The following is a 22,396-nucleotide window of genomic DNA, read 5'->3' as shown; positions in this document are numbered from 1 at the left end:
ATTTTAGTTTAATCTCGTTTTAATATAGTCTGTTGAAAATTGTGAAGCCACACATGGTCTTCCGCTGATACTGATGTCCCAAACTGCTGACTATAGACCTAATGTGTACATAATTATCTCAAGTTTGCAAGGCTCCAGCTTTTCAAGTAGTGTGCTCAAAAGTGTAGAACGCACAATATTAGCACTGCTAAATGAAAAGATTATAGAATGGATTTGAGTATGAATGCAGTATTCAACCCACAGCAGATTTTGTAGAGCAGAGGCACATTAAAAACTAAAATAGTTTTCAACCTAATGTTACAGAATGTGCTAAAAAATAATGTACAAGTCTATAATTCAAAGTAGGTAGCCTATTTATTGTTGTTGTACATATTTCGTGGATGAAGTCTGCATAGTTTAGATGGAATATAATTTGCCGTGATTGGTAGTTTTTGCTTTTGGTGATGGATCCTACTGAGTTGGCATTTCCATTTATCTGACTTGGCTTTTAAGTTCATTGCTTTGTTGGAATTTAAAATGCTGTCAAGTACCAGAAGAGCATAATTTAGCACTAACATCTGAGGATCCCTTGAGAGATGCATTGAAAACACAGCGCGCACACACACACACGTCACACATGGTGATTGTAGTTTTCCTTTGAAGGGCCGTCATGAAGCGGTACGCCGGTAGTCACAGTTCAACATTGCGTGATGTGCATGACTAAGCGCTGATGTCAAAAACGCTAAGAACTAGCATGACTCAACTAAAAGATGCTCTCTGTGGAAAACATCAAGGAATTTGTTAAAGGGAATGTGATTTAACATGCAGAATGCACTGAATCCTATGATACATTTTTCAGTGCTTTACTAATTTTTAAAGATGAGGTGAGCATTTAGAAATATTAACAGCATTAGCAGTAGTAATTAGTCATTTAACGGAGGCTGTTGTCCAAAGCTGTTTAGGTTGTTTTGGGATTTTATTAAGAGTTTGCTTCCACCCACCTCAGGTCTCTTTGCAGATTGATTTTTTTGGTTCTGTACTGTGGTCTGTTTGCTTTATCAAGGTAAAGAGCATGGTGAGGACTAGCGCTAGCTGTAAATATGCGGTGACTCAGGGGAAAAGATGCCAGCTTCACTCTTTTATTCATGTGTTTCTTCAGTTGTACTGGTAAAACTTAACAATGCCCTGTGGAAAATGCTTTTAGAAAAGCTTTATATGTTGTCAAGTGGTGTGCATTTTCACAAGAGGCTGGTTTGCTGTCATAAGAGTTGAATACTAAAATCGTACGCACATGCCAGACAATGGTTATCAAACATGCTCCACTGAAAAATCTAATGAAGTTAGAACTGAACTGTGGATGTCAGATATACTTGGGTTTGCACCAGTTGTGCAAACACACTTAAAGTCAGCTTACAAGCTGTTTATTTCACTAGTGCAAGCAACTTATTTCATTGGTGATGCACAGTTTTAGAAGAGATAATATTGGTATCGATCTGTATTGGATATTTAATTAATTTCAGTTCATGCTTATTTCCCCATGCTTATTTTATATTTTACAGAGGTATTATTATTATGATTGTTATTATAAACAAGAATAATATAAAATGATGAGGAAGATGTGAATATTTGATTGACTGTAATCAATTACATAGTAACTAATCAATTAAGTTTTTGCAAATCATGTGTAATTAAAAAAAAGTGTTACATTTAAAAAATTGAAAATGCAAAACAGAAGCAATAATAATAATATTTAAGATATATGATTGATATTTGATTGATTGAAGGTCACTAACCATAATATCTACTATAATATTTTCTATTTATAATTTATTTTACAAATAATGTGTAAAGAAAAGAAATCAAAAATGTAAAACAGAAGCATTATTTAATTTAATAATTCAATTAAATTTTTTTCCACTTTTGCAACATGCATTTGTAACATGTATTTATGAATTTATATACTGGCCTGCAGAGTGCACAGTTAAGATATCCTGAGGTGTTCTCCTATCTTTCTTCGGTTCATTTTGCCGACAAGTCCCCACCAATCACAAAATACAAGGCCAGGACTGTGTCAGGAGAGATTTGCAGGATAAAGTCAGCCTCTTTATTCTCTACGGCATCTAACGTCACCTGGGGCTAGAATGTTCCCGGAGCTGTAAGCCTGAACCCAGACAAAGATCAACTTCAAAAGGAAAATCTCGATTAAAACTACACTAGGCTTAAACTAGGCAAAAAACGAGAAACTCAAGTCTGTGAAGCTGAAGTTCCCAATGAAAGTTTCAGATTTGACAAGTGTTCAGAGCACAGACATACTGAGAACACGCAGACGTTACACAAGTGAATTCAAGCCAGCTCCCAATCTGGGCATTAATATTACAATATGATTTGAGCAAATTAATTATTAATGGAAATATAAACGGTGTCTACAAGCGCAAACTGTTCTACCCTCTTTTTCTTCAGCAGTTTATGGAGAGTCAAGACGGTTTTGCTCATAACAATGTCACTGCAGGGAGTGGAGGACATTACTATGTTTTTAATATGAGAAACTAGGGAGCACATTTATAGATACATTAACATAATACATCCACCATCGACATTTTCTGAAATCAACCCGCAAGGCATCATGGGACGATGTCCCATTACCAAAAGCCATTTGCCTATTAACACAAAAAACTGAATTAGCCTATACCAATAAGATGTTAAAGGTGTTGACAATTATAGCTGTCAAGGTGACCTCTAAAAGTGTGTTACCAGGGGGGGGGGAAAGCACTTATACTCTGTTGGCACATTTTAGAAAGCCATATCGGTGAGTTTCTCAATGACAAATATGGGTATAATATAAAATGTTTATAAAATATACAAATTTTACAAGAAACAATAAACAATACTAACCAGTCCTAACTTAATTGTTATCGCACTCCAATTTTGTTTTTGGAGTTGCTGCCCTCCATTTTTTTAAATGCAAGTCTGTGGACTATTGGTGTGTTGTCACAATTCATTCCAGGCCTCATAAGAAGAATGTCAGATCAAATTTGACCACTTTATGAGCACATTTTACACATACAGTAAATCACACTGTTCACGTAAATCTCCAGTTCATTCCTATGGGATGTTCTGCAATGCTTGCCTGTGTTAGCAAGAGAAACCACGAAAAGCAAGGCTTAGCAAAAGGTCAATTGGTTATCAGTGCAAACAGCAAGAGTGTTATAAACTCACAATTCTAGGAAATTACATACAGTACGATATAAACTCGAAATTGCAAAAATCAAGTCACAACTAAGTGTTTTAATCTCAAAATCGTGTGGAAAAATGTCATAATTGTGAGATATAATCTCAGAATTGCGAGGAAAAAGTCTGAATTGTGAGATAAAAAGTTGTAATTCACTTTTTTAATATATTGAGGATTAAACAGGCTTTAGTAAAGAGATTTTAACATGTATGGTAGAAAATAAATGCAAAAAATTACAGAAGTGTTTTCATATTCTACATCTTACCTGTGATTTGTTTTTACTAATTATATTTTAATTTAATGATTTAAACATCTGTGTTAAAACTTTTGAAAGGAATGGAATATTCTTTTTTTTTTAAATGCTTCCAACATCCATCAGGAGTTGATTGGATCTTAATTATATTTTAATTTAATGATTTAAACATCTGTGTTAAAACTTTTGAAAGGAATGGAATATTCTTTTTTTTTTTAAATGCTTCCAACATCCATCAGGAGTTGATTGGATCTTTAAAAAGTGTTACATATCAGAATGGAGCCAGACTTGAATGTTAAAACATTGCTATTTGGGTATTGGTTAACATTTTCGGAAAGATACGGAGCAAGCAATGACATTTTGACTGATGAAACATACACAATAAGAACAGAAACATGCATTAAGAAATTTTTGACTCGTCAATATGTATTTTAAATCAATAGGCATCATGGACCTTTGACTTTCATGTCATTAATCAAGTTTGACTTCAAACTGAATGTTTCAAAGTTGAGCATGTGTTGTAGGAACATTAAACTAATCATAGCAAACTACAACACCCTGAAAGGACCATTTTGGATTAAAACTTAGAAATTCTAAAGAGCTTTTATTCAAGTCTCCTTCAGACACCCACAAAATCTCGTGTGCACATGTACGGTTGCTTTCACGGATAGCCCACTTGTTTATATATAGATATTTCTGTACCTTCCTATACAGTGTGTCTGAACTGAACTTCCTCTCCTGCATAAATCCCTCGTAAGCATAAGAAGAACACACTTATCTACTTCTCTCAGACCTGTACTTACATTCAAACATGAAATGAAAAGAAATGTGACTGAGGCAACAGAAAAGCACTTATCTCCCAGAAAACAAGACTCAGTGTGGACAGGAACCCTTGAATGTAAACAGCCTTATAAGAGACATGTTTGAATGGAGACAGCGTTGGAGTTTATTTAAATGAATGCAAATGCAGCACTCCTGATTAATTGGTTGACTGATGGGTATTTGCTGTAGAAGGTCTCAGCAGTCAACTGACAAATAAAGCACTTTAGATTCTCATTAATTTAAATGCAGTCCAATATTTTATGTAGCAGATTTGAGGTCAACTGTTAAAAAACATTCCAGGCTAAGTACCAGTTAAACTAGGACTGCAACATCTAAACAGAAAAAAAAACGCTAATGAAAATAATAAATAACGAATTTCATTATCGAGTCATGTGTGCGCATCGTGCATGAATAAAAACTCAGTCCATATTCTATTAACAAAACACTTGTGAAAATTAGCAGAAGTGAGGAGACTCTGAGTAAAGTGCCTGACCAAACCATGACAAATTTGCAGTCTTGAGAAAAAAAGTCCAAATTGTGAGAGATAAATTTGTAACTAATAATTTGCCAGAAATAGTCAGAATAGTTTCAAACTGATTTTATCTCAAATTTGAGAGCTTATAAACCATGAATTGGAAGAAATAAAGTCAGAATTGTTTTAAACGTACAATTCTGAGAAAGTCGGAGCTGCTTTACATAAACTTGTTATTGTGAAGTCAGAAGTGTGTGTGTAAAAATCACAATCTGCAGAGGAAAAAATCTGAATTGCATGATGTTAAATGGATAATTCACCCAAAAATGAAAATTCTGTCATTAGTTGCTCACCCTCATGTCGTTCCAAACACGTAAGACCTTCGTTCATCTTCTGAATACAAATTAAGATAAATAGGGCATCGTTAAAATTAGGGATGCACCGATACCGCTTTTTCCAGTACTCGCCCGATACGATACTTTTATTTTTGGTACTTGCCGATACCGAGTACCGATAGCGATAATTTTATTGCATTTGTACATTTTTTAAATATTGGGTACAGAAACCAAAAGAGTATGTATAATGTTAGTTGGTTAACTTAATTTATCAAATAGATAGTCTAACCAAAACACCTTAAACATTTCTCACATTATCAAAGTTTATTCGCTATAGTTTAGAAAATGGTAATAAAATATGACAAGAACTCACAGTTAAACTGTGTCAGAACAAATTCATCTTGATAATGTTAGATAATTTTGATAGAAAGGTATGTAATAGATTACAATCAACCAAACTAGTATTTACACAACTATGAATACTTAGTCGGGCAACCCTTAGCCTTAATGACAGCCTGTAGTCTCCTGGGCATGCTGTCACCCAGCTTCATGCAAACCTCAACTTCAAGTTTTTTTCCCAGACTCGGTATGAATCATCTTTGGACCCAAATTTGTATCAATTTTACTGGTAGTCCACTGGTAGTGATTTGTCAGTTTAGTTTATTTTGCTGTCCTCACTTACATCAATGAATTATAGTGTCCTGCACCCACTAGTAAAAAAATATCAAAAATTATATCTGGTCTCTGAATCATTTTTGGTTTCACTGTATATCCTTCGGTTATTTTCACACTTAATTATGCCCATTAAAATGTATTTTACAAGTTTTTGTTACTTTCACTGTAAATTTGCTGTTTGCTGTAATAATGCAGGGAACCACTCATTATAAATCTCCTAACTTTGATATTTTCAGAAAAAGAAGTCGCGTTTTTTCATCTGAAACATGCAGCGATTTATATTCCAAATGCCACTCATATAATGCAGAAACACTCAAGCAAGCAAAACACGCACAACGCGTGCAGGTATTTGTACTGGTGCAGAATGAGAGGGACAAGTACAGTACAATCTAGCGCATTTCACACAGGCTGTTAGTTTCACTTTTGCCAGAAAGTCGTGTATGCCTAAGGGTGAAAATAAATTATGTTTATAGTGAATGCCCCTATAAATGGTCTTATTTTTACGATTCAGTTTTAATCCAAATGATGCGTGCGTGTGCTAAGTGAGTGAACATCAAAGATCACACAACAGAATTGCGCTCTCTCTCTCTTTCTCTCTCTCTCCCTACCGTTAAGTAACTTGTGCGTTGTTTTACTTGTTTTTACATATCCGACCGAACTACAAACTTTCCAGTGATGTCTGTGAGAAAGATATATTCACTCGACAAGCTCGCGCATCTGCGCCGCCGCACGCTCAATCCACTCAGCGTGCTTTGTTTATCAGCTCGCGCACACTAGCTATACAGGCGTTAATACTGAATGTTTAACATTGTATTCATTGCATACATATACTTTGTAGTAGACATCCGTAACTCCTTTCTGCTGTCTGTTGTTCTGTTGTTGGTGTTTCTTTATTTGAATATGGCGCTTATCACATGCTGTGTGGTATCGGCATTTGGTATCGGGGCATTTTAACGAGTACGAGTACAGGAGACCAGTATCGGGCCCGATACCAGTATCGGTATCGGTGCATCCCTAGTTAAAATAGTCCATGTGACATCAGTGGTTCAATGTAATTTTATAAAGCTGCGAGAATACTTTTTGTGCACAAAGAAAGCAAAAATAACAACTCTACAACAAATGCGTGTGATGCTGGTGAAGCAGGAGCCGGTGTTCTGAGGTAGAACCCGGATGCACTGTGGCTTGTTTGCAAGCAGAGGGTAATACACACAAATGCTTCCTGATGCGCCGCCGCACGCTCAATCCACTCAGCGTGCTTTGTTTATCAGCTCGCGCACACTAGCTATACAGGCGTTAATACTGAATGTTTAACATTGTATTCATTGCATACATATACTTTGTAGTAGACATCCGTAACTCCTTTCTGCTGTCTGTTGTTCTGTTGTTGGTGTTTCTTTATTTGAATATGGCGCTTATCACATGCTGTGTGGTATCGGCATTTGGTATCGGGGCATTTTAACGAGTACGAGTACAGGAGACCAGTATCGGGCCGATACCAGTATCGGTATCGGTGCATCCCTAGTTAAAATAGTCCATGTGACATCAGTGGTTCAACGTAATTTTATAAAGCTGCGAGAATACTTTTTGTGCACAAAGAAAGCAAAAATAACAACTCTACAACAAATGCGTGTGATGCTGGTGAAGCAGGAGCCGGTATTCTGAGGTAGAACCCGGATGCACTGTGGCTTGTTTGCAAGCAGAGGGTAATACACACAAATGCTTCCTGATACTGTCATAAACGCGCATCGAAGACTGACACAGAAGAGAAGGAATCATTGAATAAAGTAATTATTTTTATTTTCTTTGCACACAAAAAGTATTCTCGTAGCTTCATAACATTAAGGTTGGACCACTGATGTCACATGGACTATTTTAATGATGTCCTTACTACCGTTCTGGGCCTTGAACGTGTCAGTTACGTTGCTGTCTATGCAGAGTCAGAAAGCTCTCGAATTTCATCAAAAATATCTTCATTTGTGTTCAGAAGATGATGGAAGGTCTTACAGGTTTGGAACGACATGAGGGTGAGTAATTAATGCAGAGTTTTCATTTTTGGGTGAACTATACCTTTAACTCAAAATTGTGAGATATAAACTTGGAGTTGCGAGATAAAAAAAAAGGAATGACCTTTTTTCAATATTTTGTGGCATAAATGGACTAAACATGTATGGTAATTTGAAAATCGGTTCAAAGGAATGACAATAACACGTTGATCAGTGGCATTCCGTCTATATAAGCTGCGAATGCTCCGCATACCCAGGCCATTTGAGAGAATAAGTTCACGGGATAATTCATATAAACATGATTATAAATTGATCCCTTGTCATTTGAAATGTAACTTAAAGCTTAAAGAGTTAGGAATAAGTACGTACAATGATTTTTTTGCCAAACGGCAGTAATTTTCTTTAAATCTACCAGTTGCGGTTGCTTCCGGGTGAGCGGATTCTCCACAGCTTTCTCGTCTGCGCTCTGTTGCTATGACTCGTCAGGATTATAGCGCATTCTCAGTGATTTGCTGGTCTGCGGCTGATTTAATGCACGAGGTAAGCTGTTCGCAAAGCGCTCCCCCAAGCGGAAAAATGTGCTGTTGCTGTCAGATCTCGATTGCCGAAAATCATATTGTGTTTGATGCAAAACCAACTCGACTAAATCAAAAGAAAAACAACACTGGAACTGTATATTTTTGTTTTCTCAAGCAAAGCAAATTTTAAAAGTCCACTGAAAACATATCTTCTTACATTTTTGGTCATAGACAACGTATGTTGAAGATATACGTTATTGCCTAAGCGGTAAATAAAAAATAAAAAAAAGTTTATAAAAATGTGGGCTATATAAAATTGTAATAATAACAAACATCATTGGGGGTTGGGGAGGTCTTATCACTCAGCATACCCGGTTAAAAAAGTCACCACTCGCCACTGACGTTGATATACTTTGGACAGGCAATTGTTGTGTTATAATGTCAATTATTATATATTATATTAGTTTGTATTTTGTACATGTTTTACACATATCTGTATTGGAAAATAAAAAACTTGTTGATAGAGAAACACTTGCAATGCTGGTCCCACCGGCCCTACAGACCTTCATTGTAAATGCATTACCGTCAACACATTTTATTGTTTTTCTCCAGAAAAACAGTACATCTGTCTTACTACAAGTCCTTAGTTCTACAATGCAGCTTCACATCAACCAAGGGCTATAAACTTGTGCGCATCATTTATTAAAGCCTTCATAAATGTGACATGAAAGCTTCATGATTTATTTGCAAACAAATGTTGCGCTTCATAGAAAGGATGTTTTGATTCAGTGTCTTTCGATCATTGGTGACAGCAGAGGGTATTAACAAAACACATGACGAGGGACACGACTCATCTTTGTGTTTAAGTCCTACGCCGACACTCTCTGGCTGGTGTCAGTGCCTCCAGACTGTGGCTGTTCTTTCAGACCGCTGAAAGATGTTTCACCTGCTTTGCTCCTGTCCGACTTCTAGAGCCTTCCGTCTGGCGCTTATCTTTCCCCTGCCACGCTCAGTCATTTTCTGTCCATCCTTTCATCCATCTTCTAGTGCTCCCTGCATCCCGGCAGCTGTGCTGAGAACATGGCACACAGCCCGACGCTGAGCGTGAGCGCGGTGCTGCTTCAGAGATACTCGGGTCCTGTACTGCATTACTGCTTTCTCCTCAAGAGAGAGGAAAGATGGAGAATGAGAGAGGTGATATATGGATATGAAGCAGAGACGGGGCTTTTTTTTGCAAGAGAAGTGGGCAGAATTGACTCATAGGCTATAAACTGGTGTGAAATAATGGTTTGAAGATGAGTCCAAAGATTGTAGGCTCGAGAGCGGCCTTTGGGCAAGACTTTACTGACAGCATGAACATCCAAATAAAACTTATCATTCCTGGTCTTACTGATAGTGCATGTTATTGCAAATGAAAATAAAGGTTTGTATTCACAATGTTTTATCAAAATGTAAAAACTCGCTCCAGCTCTGAAACTGTTGTTCCAGTTGAAACCCCCCAAAAAATGGATGAAAATTAGAAAAGTTGCCTTGGCAAGTTTACACTGAAGTACAAAAAGTAATAAAAAATGAAAAAAGCACATAAATTACTAAAATGAGCTTGAAATATAACAATAAAGCTGGTTTAAAATATTAATAAATACAATAATAGTATAAAACCACTAAAATAATACTGATCTGAATTTCAAGGCCATTTTTAATTTTGAAAATGCATTTTTATTCAGAAAATTTTTATATCTGAAAAACACCAGATATAATTGAAAAGCATCATATATATTTGCACCAATTAAAATTCTTCCTGACACCAATAAACCAGACAGTTATTTTAATGTTATGGTCAATAACTATTTAATGACCAATATTCAAATACTATAATATTTTTTATTAAATAAATTAAAAATAAAACTTTTGAAAATTAAAATGTAGGCATCACAATATAATAATGCTATAGATATATTTATAGATTTTAGATTTATTTACATTTAATAGTGTTATTAAATTGCAACTAAGATGAACTTTTAGTTGGCAATAGATGACTTATTATTTACTTAACTGAGTAATAACCTACAATAGTTTAATTATTCACATATTAAATATATTTATTGAGTTTATTATTGTTGTTGTTATTATTAATGCTTCTGTTATGCATTTTCATTTTTTTTAATTGAACACATTTTTTAACTACACGTGATTTGCAAAAAACATAATTGATTAATTACAGTCAATCAAATAATCACATATTCATCATCATCATCATTTTATATTATTATTGCTGTTGCTGTTTATAATAATAATAATGCTTCTGTTTTGCATTTTTCAAATTGAATGCAATTTTTCCATTATACTGATTATACAATCAATCAAATATTTTATTATCAAATATCTGTAATATTCCTTATTCGTTTTATAATAATGTTAAATAAGGCATTTTTAAAAAGTCAATATGTAATTAATATAATAAATATAACATTTAAAAAGTGCAAAATAGAAGCATTTTCACTAGTGCTTTAGTGAGATATATATTTAGTGAGACACACTATTTTGTCTAATGAAAGATCTACGACCATGATATGCAATGGTATTACAGCTGATACCATAATTATTCCATGACACTGTCATATTACATTTTTATAAAGAATATTATCTCATGCGGTCAGTTTTCTTGCTTTCACTAGCACCTGAAACCAACAAAATAAAGTCTAGATGCATATAACTACGTGCTTTAAAAAAAGGGGGAAAAAGCAATGTAAAGATGTGGTGTCATTCCTCTATCACACTGACGGACCGACACATGAAGCTTTAGCCATCTGTACTGCTTCAGAATTACTCAGCCGTATCTGTCACGCTGTACCTCACTGTGACTTTAAGCCTGAATTTCTCACACTTCTGCTTTGTTGCTATAGTTTTTCACAGGTGACGGAGTTTGTTCTGTTGTGCTCAAAATGTAGCTGCACCGTGTAATCGATGGCCTTTTTCATCAGGCGAGTAACAGCAGCCCTTTACGTATAGAATCAAATCACACAGGCCTGCTCACAAATCCTCGTCCAAATGAAAGTGCAAAAGTCTGTCCACATTAAATCATACAGCGTTTCCACTTGAAGTAGGGTAGATCTGTTCATATATTGGAGCGGCTCTGAAATGAGTGCACATGAAATGAAGTGTGAGCTTGTTTTTATTGGGAAGTGGAGTGATGTATAGTGTTATTATGTGAAGGAGTGCATGAAGCAGATCTGTATTATGACTATGATATCTTGGAAGACATGACCTGAGTCGTTGTTTGCGTTCTGAAGTTTATTTTGCTCATGCTTGACGTATGTCTATTTCTTGTGTCTGTTGTCAGGGCTAATGGTCTTTAGTTACAGAATTAGAGTCAGGCGGTGGATCCTATCACTGAAACACGGTGAGTTTGGCTAACAGCACTGCACAGTAATAGTCGTTTTATATTCCAGCATGAAATATTTAAACAATGTCCATCGGCCATTGTTTGTTCAATCTTCCTGTTGAAAGCCTTTACTTTTCAGACCCTTAAAATGTCGTCAATAATTTAAATGGTTATGCGGCACATAAATATCAGTCTTCGTTTTGTTTTCCTTTTAGTCTCTGAAGGACATCAAAAAAAATTATAATAAAGTAAAAATATATATTTTCTGCACATAGAAAAGGATTTGTGGGAAACAGCAGTGCAAAAATATTTTCTTAAAATTAAACTTCTGTTCGCTGTAACACAAAACTAAGAGTGCATTCAAGTTATGTTGGAAAGATCATATTTACAAGATGATTCATTGTCTCAATTTACAGTAAATTCAATTACAATTAATTTACTAAAAAACTAGCATATATAAAATTGGATAGTATTGCAGGTTTCAACAAAAAAAATTATAAATTGAAATAAAGCTGAAATAAATGATTAGATGAAAAACGACAATTAGGAATGTCGATTAGTTAACTAACTGAAAGAAGTTTAAGTTGAAGCACTAAAATGAATAACTGGAAATAAAGAACACCTAAAACTGAAAAATAAAATAAAATAAATATATAATGATATTTCAAAAACAATTAAAATCACAGAACAAAATTACTAAAAATTAAACTAAAATGAACAAAACAAAAATAGAAATAAAACTATATGATTCGGTTTACAGCACCTTAATAAATTTAATAATTAATTAATGCCAAATGCACATTTAGACATGCTGTAATTTTTTTGTAGAAACGGTACATTGCCATCTCCGACCAAAGTGAATTTAATGTATATAATAATTTTGTATTTTCAGTCGAATGGTCTTTTTCATTCATTCATTCATTCATTCATTTATCTCTGAAGCATATACATTATAACTATAACAACATTTTCAAAATGATATGTCCACCCTTCATATACAGCTTTAGGTGACAGTAAAAACACTACCATCTGTTTGGAAGGAACTGATATGACACCGCTAATCACTGTTAATCAGTCTTGACATAAATTGACATTTTAATGTTAGAGATTAATCTCATCGGCTCTTGCCTGCAGCTGTCAAGCTCCCCTGCATGATTCAGTCAGTGACTCTACAGAAATTGTAGCCAATGAGTGAAAGGACAGTGGATGTGTTTTGGTCACGTATTGTCCAAATACTCATTGTCGTGGAATGTGTCTGTTTATGTGCAGTAACATGAACTGTAAATAGGATTCACCGGGCGAATCAAGGCAATAAGGTATTGATAATTCACGAAACATATCATTTGCCATGATAAGAGCTCTGGCTGTCAGGTTTTGCTTTTCGATCGATTCGGTTTTTGATGAAACCAAGCAAATTTGTCATATTTGTGGCTCCTAGAGATGATTTCTCTGTAAATTTTTTGTTTTTATTGGGTTACTGAAGTGTTTTTGTGTCCAAACATGCCCGTCTTTTCCATTTCATCCTTGGACAGATTGACAAACTGGCTTGCGACCACATCCGTGCCACATACAGGCATTTGTAGATTAATTCAATTTTTATATAAAAAGGTGTTTCAGTCATCATTAAACAAAGATGAAACACCTGTTCAGTGCCAAGGCCAAGAAATCTTGTTAGCTTGGTTGATACTAATACAATAGCTGTTTGCCACTAGGCTCTCGCTAACCTCCCCCTGAACTGTGCTCATTTTTTCTCTAATCTTGGCGTCTCACACTGGCTCACTGCTGTAATCACCTCGTTCAGAACGATGGCGCTGCTTGAACGGGTCGGCTTACAGGGTCATTAAAACCAGGTAAATTATTCATTACAAAATGTGCCATCAAAGTGGAGCGCTAAGCACAGGGTTTCCAGCTCTGCCAAGAGGCACAGTCATGTCTTAATATCTTTCCTAATTAAATCTGACTTTTACACTACAAGTCAAAGGTTAACGTCGTGTGTAGACTTATTTATTTCCTTATATGTATGGGAATTTAATTGTATTAATTAATCAAATAATTACATGTTATTGTTTGTTCTAATATATATACTGAGAGTCTCAAATTGTGTGTGTGTGTGATTTAAGAATTAAGTTAATAAATTAAGAATGTATACAATTTCTAGAATATTACTAGAGTATAATCAAATAATTGCATATTATTGTTTGTTGTAATATCTATAAATTGAGATGCCTCAAATTTTATATATACATATATATATATATACACACACGTGTGTGTGTGTGTGTGTGTGTGTGTGTGTGCGCGCGCGCACGTGTGTGTGTTCATAAATTAAGAATGTAATGTATATATAAAATTTCTAGAATATTCTATTTATTGCTCAGGATGGATGTGTGTGTGTGTGTGTTTGTGTGTTGAAATACATGATTGATATATCATTTCTATATGATTTCTGCATGAATAAACACATATTTTATTTTGTAGATAATTTATTAACTACTACATTATACTAAATTGTTCTTGTTGAATATCAAAAATTATACTTTGAAAACTAAATGAGTACATTTTAGAATTTGGCCTTGTAAAATGAGATGTTGGATTTTATATTAGTATTTTTTGTATTTTAAGTACTGGTCAATTTTTTGTTGTTTTTTAATTGTTGGTACTGATGTTCCATGGTTACAGTAAAATAATTCAGTGTTTTTAATGACAGTCATCTTTAAGAACCTGTAATAATGCTGAAAGGTCAATAAAACAATAAAAAAATCAGATTGAATCTGAATCTAATGCATCTGTGGGACATAAAAGAAGAGTTTTTGAGAAATGTCTTCGTGTTTTGTTTTGTATTTTCATACAATGGAAGTCAGTGGTCATCAAAGCAGTTTATTTACTAACTTTCTTCAAATTATCTTATTTTGTGTTTCACAGAAAAAAGAAATTCATAAAGGTTTGGAAATTACATCAGGGTGAGATATTAATGATGGAATTTTCATTTTTGGGTGAACTATCGCTTTAACTTTCATTGTCTTTGGGTGTCAGCGTTAACTTGATGCTATGGCACAAACGATGCATAGTAATCAGACCAGGTGAAGCTTGAAATTGATGTTGGAAGTTCATCGTATTAGCCAATTAATAAAGTTATTTTCAGTTGCATGATCATGGCGTGACCGTATGGAAAGAAGGACATAAACACTGTGATAGGTGAGATAATCAAGATTAATTGAACTAATGTTCCTGAAGAACTAGCCCATTTTCTCAGTTTGCTGAGCACATCACTTAATTAAGAGGTAATTCGTCTTCCTGTTCACACACAGTGTGTCATATACCTTATATTAATTGCGACATTATGTGGTTGGAAATTAATGGAGAGTGAATTGATTTTCTTGATAGGGCAAATGCTAGTCTATAGTGTCCTTGTTCTTGATGAAAGTTATGGTTGATTGAATGAGTCTCATGTTGCCCTCTTGTGATTTCAGCCTGCAGGAGGCACTCTATCCTCTATCACTTCATATGGTCATTTATCCATCTTTGCTAATGCTGTTTTCAATTCAACTCAGAAAGTCACAATATCCAACTTGAAGACTGTTAATGATAAGTTTTGACTTTGACTTAAACAAATAAAATGCACTAATGAGTTGAAGTTCGTACATGACAGTTAAAAACACCTTTTTTTTTGTGAAAATTTTGTGTCAACATGACAAAAAAATACTATGACACGTCAAAACTGCCTCATGAGGTTAGTAGTTTAGATAGACAATAAAGCAATTGAATTGAATTAGGTAAGGTATCTTCTTTTTAACTTTTGTGGGTTTGTGGGTTCAATGTGAAACAGAGAGACCAGATGCAGCTCATTCCTGCTGACCTATTCGGTACCTACTGCTATAATGGCACATAATTTAGCTGTTGTGTAGGTGACAAATAGCCCAACTCTAAAAGCCCCTGTGTTGGGTGCTAAAACCCCCAGTGATATATGAGCATGCAAGTCTAATAAATCCTCCACATCATTCGTTCTGTGACGGCAATTCATCACCTGTGGGAGTTTAGCGTTGGAATTCCTATTGGATTTTTAATGAAAGAGAAGATAATGTGACTTAAAGTCAATGAGTTCTGTGAATTTTTTTCTCCCACAAACCCCACCTTCACACTGACAAACTCCACCTCCTCGTGTTCCACTATTTTCTCGAATTTCAACTTCCCAGGCACATCCAATTTTTGGGCTAGCCTCTGTTGTTGTGTTTCTGTAAATATCAAAAAGTAATTTTTATCTGAAATTTAGACTTTGGTTAAAATACACATGGGTTTTTGCCACATTAAAAGGCCTTTAAACTTAATGATGTATTTTCACATACACTTCGTGTAACTGTGACTTCATGTTGTTCTTTTCATCTCGATCATCTCATCTCTTCTTTTACGTTTATGTCTTCTCAGTTGACAGTTTAATTAGTCAATTGTAAAACAATTACAATGAAAACAAGTTGTCATTTTCTGTATAAATGTATTTTATAACAAAGTGTCGTACATATGTCCTGTTATGATCTATTCTACAAAGCGTAGTCCATCATAAACTTGACATTGTTTATTTTACCAATGACACAGCACAAGTAGTGTTTCTACAAGCCCACAATAAAAAGACTAGGCCACTGAGGCTTTGCGCTCTGTGTAAATAGTCAAGCACAACCTTTCATGTGCTGTTCTTTGATCCCGCATGAAATAACAATTCTCTTCATGCTCCCCAGTGAAGTGTGACATTTAAACAATTAGTGGGTTTTTGGCAATAAATGTCAGATTTAGCAAGAAATGTCTTGGACCACAAACCACACAGAATCCATTTCATAATGATCCAGTGGTGTGAGTCGGTATTAGATTATTGAGAGATATTAGAGACACATAGTCCTGTGTCCACTGCATCCCAAACCATTGCTCTTCTCTCAAATTGAGTTTTTGTAGTCTGTTTCTGAATCATTGGCTTTAGCCCTTGATCCCCAGATTGGTATAATGTGTGAAGGTAATATCTCAGACTGCTGATTCCGTAATTTCCTGTAAAGGTGATCACTTCTCCGCAACATGCAAATGAACGAACAGGCCACCGCAGACACAATCAGAAGCAGCGCAGTTATGCTGATTATCAATCCGTCATCAAAACCATAATCAGTTTTTCCAATTGAAACCTCAGCAGTACTGACATTCACACAGTTTTTCAAATGTCTACTTTGCAGGTCTGTAATTTCCACACACACCTTGTACTGCGTCAGTGGCTGCAAGTGTGTGAGGTTGAACGTTTTTACATCTGACAACACATGGGCGGTGAACTGCAAGGAGCGCTGCTGGGATGTGGTTGACCACTTAATATTTGACACAAGACTGCCCTTGGGTGGCACCCAAGAAATCCTCACCGAATGTGGCTCAGTCCCTTTGACTTGGATGTGCAGGGATTCATTTTTTCCTGGCAGCGGGTAGTACCCGTTTACTACGACCGAGACTGATCTCATGTCCGCACCTATGAGATTGTGGGCCACGCAGGTGTACTGCCCAGCCTCGTTCTCTGTGATGCCATAAATGTCAAATGATCCCTCAGGATGCAGGTGATACTTCTTGGAAATCATCTGAGGCAAAATCTTCTCTCCTGAAGGTGTGACCCAGTAGATCTCAGGTTCAGGATCAGCAAACGCCCTGCAGTGCAGAGACACCGAATCCCCGGCACCCACATTGACCTGCTTGGGAAGGCTCTCCGGAGATATTAGTGGCAGGCAGATATCCGCCATTTCACGGAAATGCACATGCTTGACAAGTCGACCTTCAAACTCTGAGGGCCCTGCGCATAAGAGGGCATCCGGTTCCATGAAGCGGACCTTGGTCTTGTTCATATTGATCCAGCGGATGACACAGTCGCAGTAAATAGGGTTGGAGTGCATGCTCACCTCCTGAATGTTAGGCAAGGATTCCACCGTCACATGATGAAGGGCCCGGAGCGCATTGCTATTCAGCATCAAGGACTCGAGCCTTGGGAGTTTGGAGAATGCATTCGGGTGGATGTAGGAAAGTCGGGGGTTGTTCGTCGCTTCGATTTTGGTCAGCTCTGGTAGGTTGTGCACAGCAAAGCTGTCGATGGAAACTAATTTCGGCATGCTGTTAATGCCAAGTTCTTTCAAATGGATCATGTCCACAAAGTCACCCCTTTGGATCCTCTCTATGGGATTCTTGTTAAGGTCCAGAAACTTGAGGTTCCGCACTTGTCTGAGAGCAGCTTGAGGTACTTTTGGGAACATATTATCATAGAATGACACGCTTTCCAGCTTATCGAGTCCAACCAGGGCACTGTCAGGGATTTCAGTTAGGTTAATTCTGGTTAGCACAAGACTGCGGAGATTGATAAGGGGCTTGAAATTCATGTCCTGTATTCTGGCAATTGGATTCTCTCCTATCATCAAGATTTCTAGCTGGAAAAGGTCCCGGAACCACTCTGTTCTTATGGCCCTCAGCTGGTTTGAATTAAGATGGAGCCTCAAGAGCTTGTTAAGCCCTTGGAAAGCCTCTGCACTGATCGAGGAGAGAAGGTTATGGTTAACATAGAGCTCCTGTAAGTTTGGGAAGTGTGCAAGGCAGTTATCATGAAGGCTTCTTAGCCAGTTCTCCTCTAGGTGCAAAGACAGAAGTTGTGGAAGGTGACCTAGAGAGACATCACTCAATGAGGATATGTTGTTTCGAGATAGGTCTGCCTCTGTTAGGTTTACCAGATAGTCCAAAGGACTGTCAATCTTTGCGATGTTGTTGGCCTGCGATAGAAGTACTTGTGTGTCTAAGGGCAGCCTCTCAGGCAGAGACAGAAGTCCTAGATCATTACAGTCCACAGTTGGAGCCTCATTATACATGGACGAGGGAGAGAACCAGGGTCGGACTTCACATTTGCACAGCTTGAGGCACACAGCCCTCCACTCGGAGGCCTGAACTGAGTTAGTCAGCGCCAGCAAACAAACTGCAAACAGCAAATCTTTCATCTTGGTCCTACTCTCTTCAGCTTGTAATTGGTCCTTATGGGGTCTGGTGTTAAAGGCGTTAAATTCACAAACACAGAATCATTTGTTATGACAACAGGGTGTATTTCTGCTGATGGCAAGTCCCCCAAAGAGCAAGTTCGCCTGTTGTTGTCCTTGACGGAGAGTAGCAACCTTTCAATTTACTCTGTTTTGGGTTGTCATGCAGGCTGCATATGTGAAGGTCAGCGTATCCTTAGGGGAATGGAAATGGGGAAAGTGGAAATTTGCAGGGTGAGCTTAGGTTCCTGTGGGGGACGGACCACTTGTCTGCCATCGTTATTATGTTCAATCAGTCACACTCGTCACTTCCCATCTGTGGAAAATAAGAGACAGGAGAGAGATGAAATGAATACGGTGACACATTAGTGTCAAGAAGAGCCATACTGGCATTTAGGAGCATGATGATATATTTAGACCATACGAGTGAAGGTATTATTGCTTTTTCATGCCATCAAATAATACATTATTGCTGGTTTGACCTCATATGTCTACCCCTCCCACATCTATCATGTGACCACTGGGACTGCTCTTGCAATATATTCAAATGTCAAGGAGGTTTTATGTGCACGAGGGCAGGTGTTAAGAAAATCTGCATACATCACAACCATTCTGTTTAGTGTATGACTGGGTTTTGCGTATAAGAGCATCAGTATGCTATGCCATCTTACTTCTGTCATAGATCATTTTGTAATTGTGAGATAATGAGCTTTATTTGGCGACTGACTGGCCAGACACTTAAAACATGCTTTCATTTCTACGCTATGATGCGCTGTGAATATAATAACTTACTTTAACCACATTTATATGGAAACCAGTTTAACAACTTATCCTGTCATACATAGCGCATTTAATTAGTGTTTTTGCATTTCTTACAAACATGTTATTCAAGCATACTAAGGGCATTGCTAACATTGGTTTTTATTGTCTCATAAATAGACATTAAAGCCAACTGAATGCACAGAGGGGCAATTATTTCGCAATGAAGTGCTATCCCAAAGGGCTCAGTGATAACCACTGCATTTTGTCTTTCAGTGGCAGCTGCTAGTGGGCACAGTAAGTTAATTAAGACGTTTTAAAATAAATTTGCCTATGAACTCAGACTCTGTGCTTTGTACCTATTGTATGGTTAACTAAAACTATATTTGAATGCATTACACAGTGAGCAAAACCCAGTAAGTTGCTCTTTAACCTTTTATATAGTGACGAAAATCTGATGTGGTCTGTGATTTTCAACACAGCATTTAATATAAATCAGTTTTTAATCAAATTGACAGGGTGTCTTTAAAATACGGTACTCTAATTCTGTCTTGGACAGATTGTTAATTCAGTTGCAAAATGGATTGCTGTGCACTATGAGGTTTCTGATAAGGTTTATGTTCAATGATATTGATTGACAGCCCTAATATAAATATAAAAATTTGGGTGCTTACACAGAAAATCTCAGTGTATTTGCTAGATCTTACTCCATATGTTGAAATTATTATTGGCTTGCAACCTTGAGGACAGAAAGCACAAAGCCGCTTGCCTGTGCTAGATGAAGCTGTCAGTATCACTATAGGAGCAGGTTTGCAAAAGAACTCCTGTAGGACAGTGTGCTTATGTTAGTCCGACTATGGCAGCGAGTCAACACAAGCAGGTGGGAGCATTTTTTTTCTCCTTTCTCCTTGCATAGCCATCTGTTTGGTCTGCTTTTTTGCCAGGATTGTGCAAAGATCACTATTCATCCCAACGACCATACAAATTATGAGGTTGTAAACTTATTTCAGAAGCTGCTTACTGTCTGATGTATGACAATTAGGTGGTGTGTTGCCATGTTGAGGAGAGACAAACTAAAAGCAGTTGCTTTTCAACAAGCAATTAGTTGAAAAATAGCAAAAACATCACTTTTTTTATGTTACATTTTATGTGCACCGTTTTACAGCCAAGCAAGATATCCAGATTTGCTCTCCTATTTTCATCTCTTATATTTACATACAATATAGACAGTGTTAGAAAGTCGATTTGTTTTAAAGAATCAGTTCATAAAATAACTGATAAAAAAAGACATAAATCGATTCTGCATAGATGTCAATATTTATTTTATTTATTTATTTTTGGTTTTATATAAATATCTAAAATTAAAAAGAAATAAATAGATTTATAAAATAAATAAAATTAAATATCTCTATTAAATAAATTCTTAATTTCTTTTAAAAAAATGTTTGTGTGTGTGTGTGTGTATATATATATATATATATATATATATATATATATATTCTAACTAAAGTGTGTGTAGCAATTACATATATTTCTAAATATAAATGTCAAATAAATACAATCAAAAATCTTTTTTAATTTTGAATTGATGGAATTTTGATGTATATTAGTTTGTGTGTAAAATTAAAATAATTATATATAAATAATTAAAATATCTCATATTAGTTTCATCCACTGTTATATATAATATATAACTTCTTGACACTTTAATGCCTTCACTTTGATTTTAACTGCAAATTTGTCTCATAATTAAAAAAAAACAGTTTTTCTCAAATACCTAATTTATTTAACAGATGATAAACTGTCATTATCTGCAGAGAACATGCTCTTTGTTGCTATGACAAGCACAACATGGATGCACTGAGCTGAACACAAGTGTGAACAAGTATTGATACACACACAAGGACACACATCTCGCTTGCTCTCTCCATCTTTCCCATTTCCGTCCATTTTCTGTTAAGGGCTTTGCGCTAAAGTTGCCCACACACTAATTTGATTTGTTCATGTATGTGTCCTTCTTAACTAAGAGAGCCCTCAGCTGTGGTTCATGAGTGTTGTGCTCACTTCATTATGTGAAACAGGGGTTTGAAATAGTATAGTGCTTCTATAGCTGAATGCTTGAAAGGGTCAAAGGGGCAGACTATTTCTGCTCACATGCACACAGATGCACAGTATCTGGAGAGATGTATATAATGTAACTTAAACACTATTATGACATGATTTTATCAGTGATTCTTTGTGGTTTATACAACAGTTATTGCTGCTCGTCTAATGTGATTGGACGTGGTGTTTAGGGCTGCACGATATTGGAAAAAACTCACATTGCGATATTTTATTTTTCTGCGATATATATTGCGATATGAAAAAAAAATCAGATGACTTCAATAGCTCTATTTGGGGAAAAAATAATCTATGATTGGTGTGATTTTGTAGGCGAGTAAATCAGCATAGGAAATAAACAAATTACAAGCATAGATAAATATAACAGAACAAAGATACAAATGAAATAAGCAGTGCTTTATATTTTTCAGGTAAGTCTAACAGTATTCAGGTATAGAAATTGAATAATCAAATGTAAAATAACACTGCATAGTCTTCACTGTATAAATTAAATCTAATTCATCTGTGTTAAAGCTACAAAAGTGATTTTTCTTTGTGTTTTGTTCTTTGATTTACGTTCCTGACAGAAAGCAACAGGAACATTAAACTGCTGTGTATGAAGTGAACCAATATACTGTTACACACATTCATATTTTTTCTCAATTGTTTCCCTTCACCTAAGCCATGAGCAACTGTTTACAAGGATACTTGCAGGGCACAGTATTTCAGGCACAAATAGTTGCGGAAGTGAACGGAATTCAGAGTTCACGTGCATCTGCGTGCGTGGCTCTCACTGTGTCTACATTGGATGTGACGCGACAAAATACTATAGAACCCATTTTAA

The 22,396-nt window shown here is 36.0% G+C and overlaps 2 protein-coding genes across 3 annotated transcripts in view; one reads left to right on the top strand and one right to left on the bottom strand.

The window, feature by feature from the left end:
• The window catches only part of LOC107554956 (mitochondrial inner membrane protease subunit 2-like), a 93,068-nt gene that overhangs the window by 58,314 nt on the left and 12,358 nt on the right, over positions 1-22,396 (top strand). The gene's annotated exons all lie outside the window — the stretch shown is intronic.
• Positions 16,168-22,396, bottom strand: part of LOC107554954 (leucine-rich repeat neuronal protein 3-like) — a 14,160-nt gene continuing 7,931 nt past the window's right edge. The window contains exon 2 of the mRNA XM_016237633.1: positions 16,168-19,009. Within this exon, the coding sequence (XP_016093119.1) occupies positions 16,591-18,657 (2,067 nt within the window). The 5' untranslated portion in view covers positions 18,658-19,009 and the 3' untranslated portion in view covers positions 16,168-16,590. The remainder of the gene's footprint in view (positions 19,010-22,396) is intronic.

Source organism: Sinocyclocheilus grahami, unplaced genomic scaffold (assembly GCF_001515645.1).
Source record: "Sinocyclocheilus grahami isolate Dianchi unplaced genomic scaffold, SAMN03320097.WGS_v1.1 scaffold520.1, whole genome shotgun sequence".
NCBI classification, from domain to species: domain Eukaryota; kingdom Metazoa; phylum Chordata; class Actinopteri; order Cypriniformes; family Cyprinidae; genus Sinocyclocheilus; species Sinocyclocheilus grahami.
Note: the sequence above shows the minus strand (reverse complement) of the source record. Positions and strands in the feature narration are given on the sequence as shown.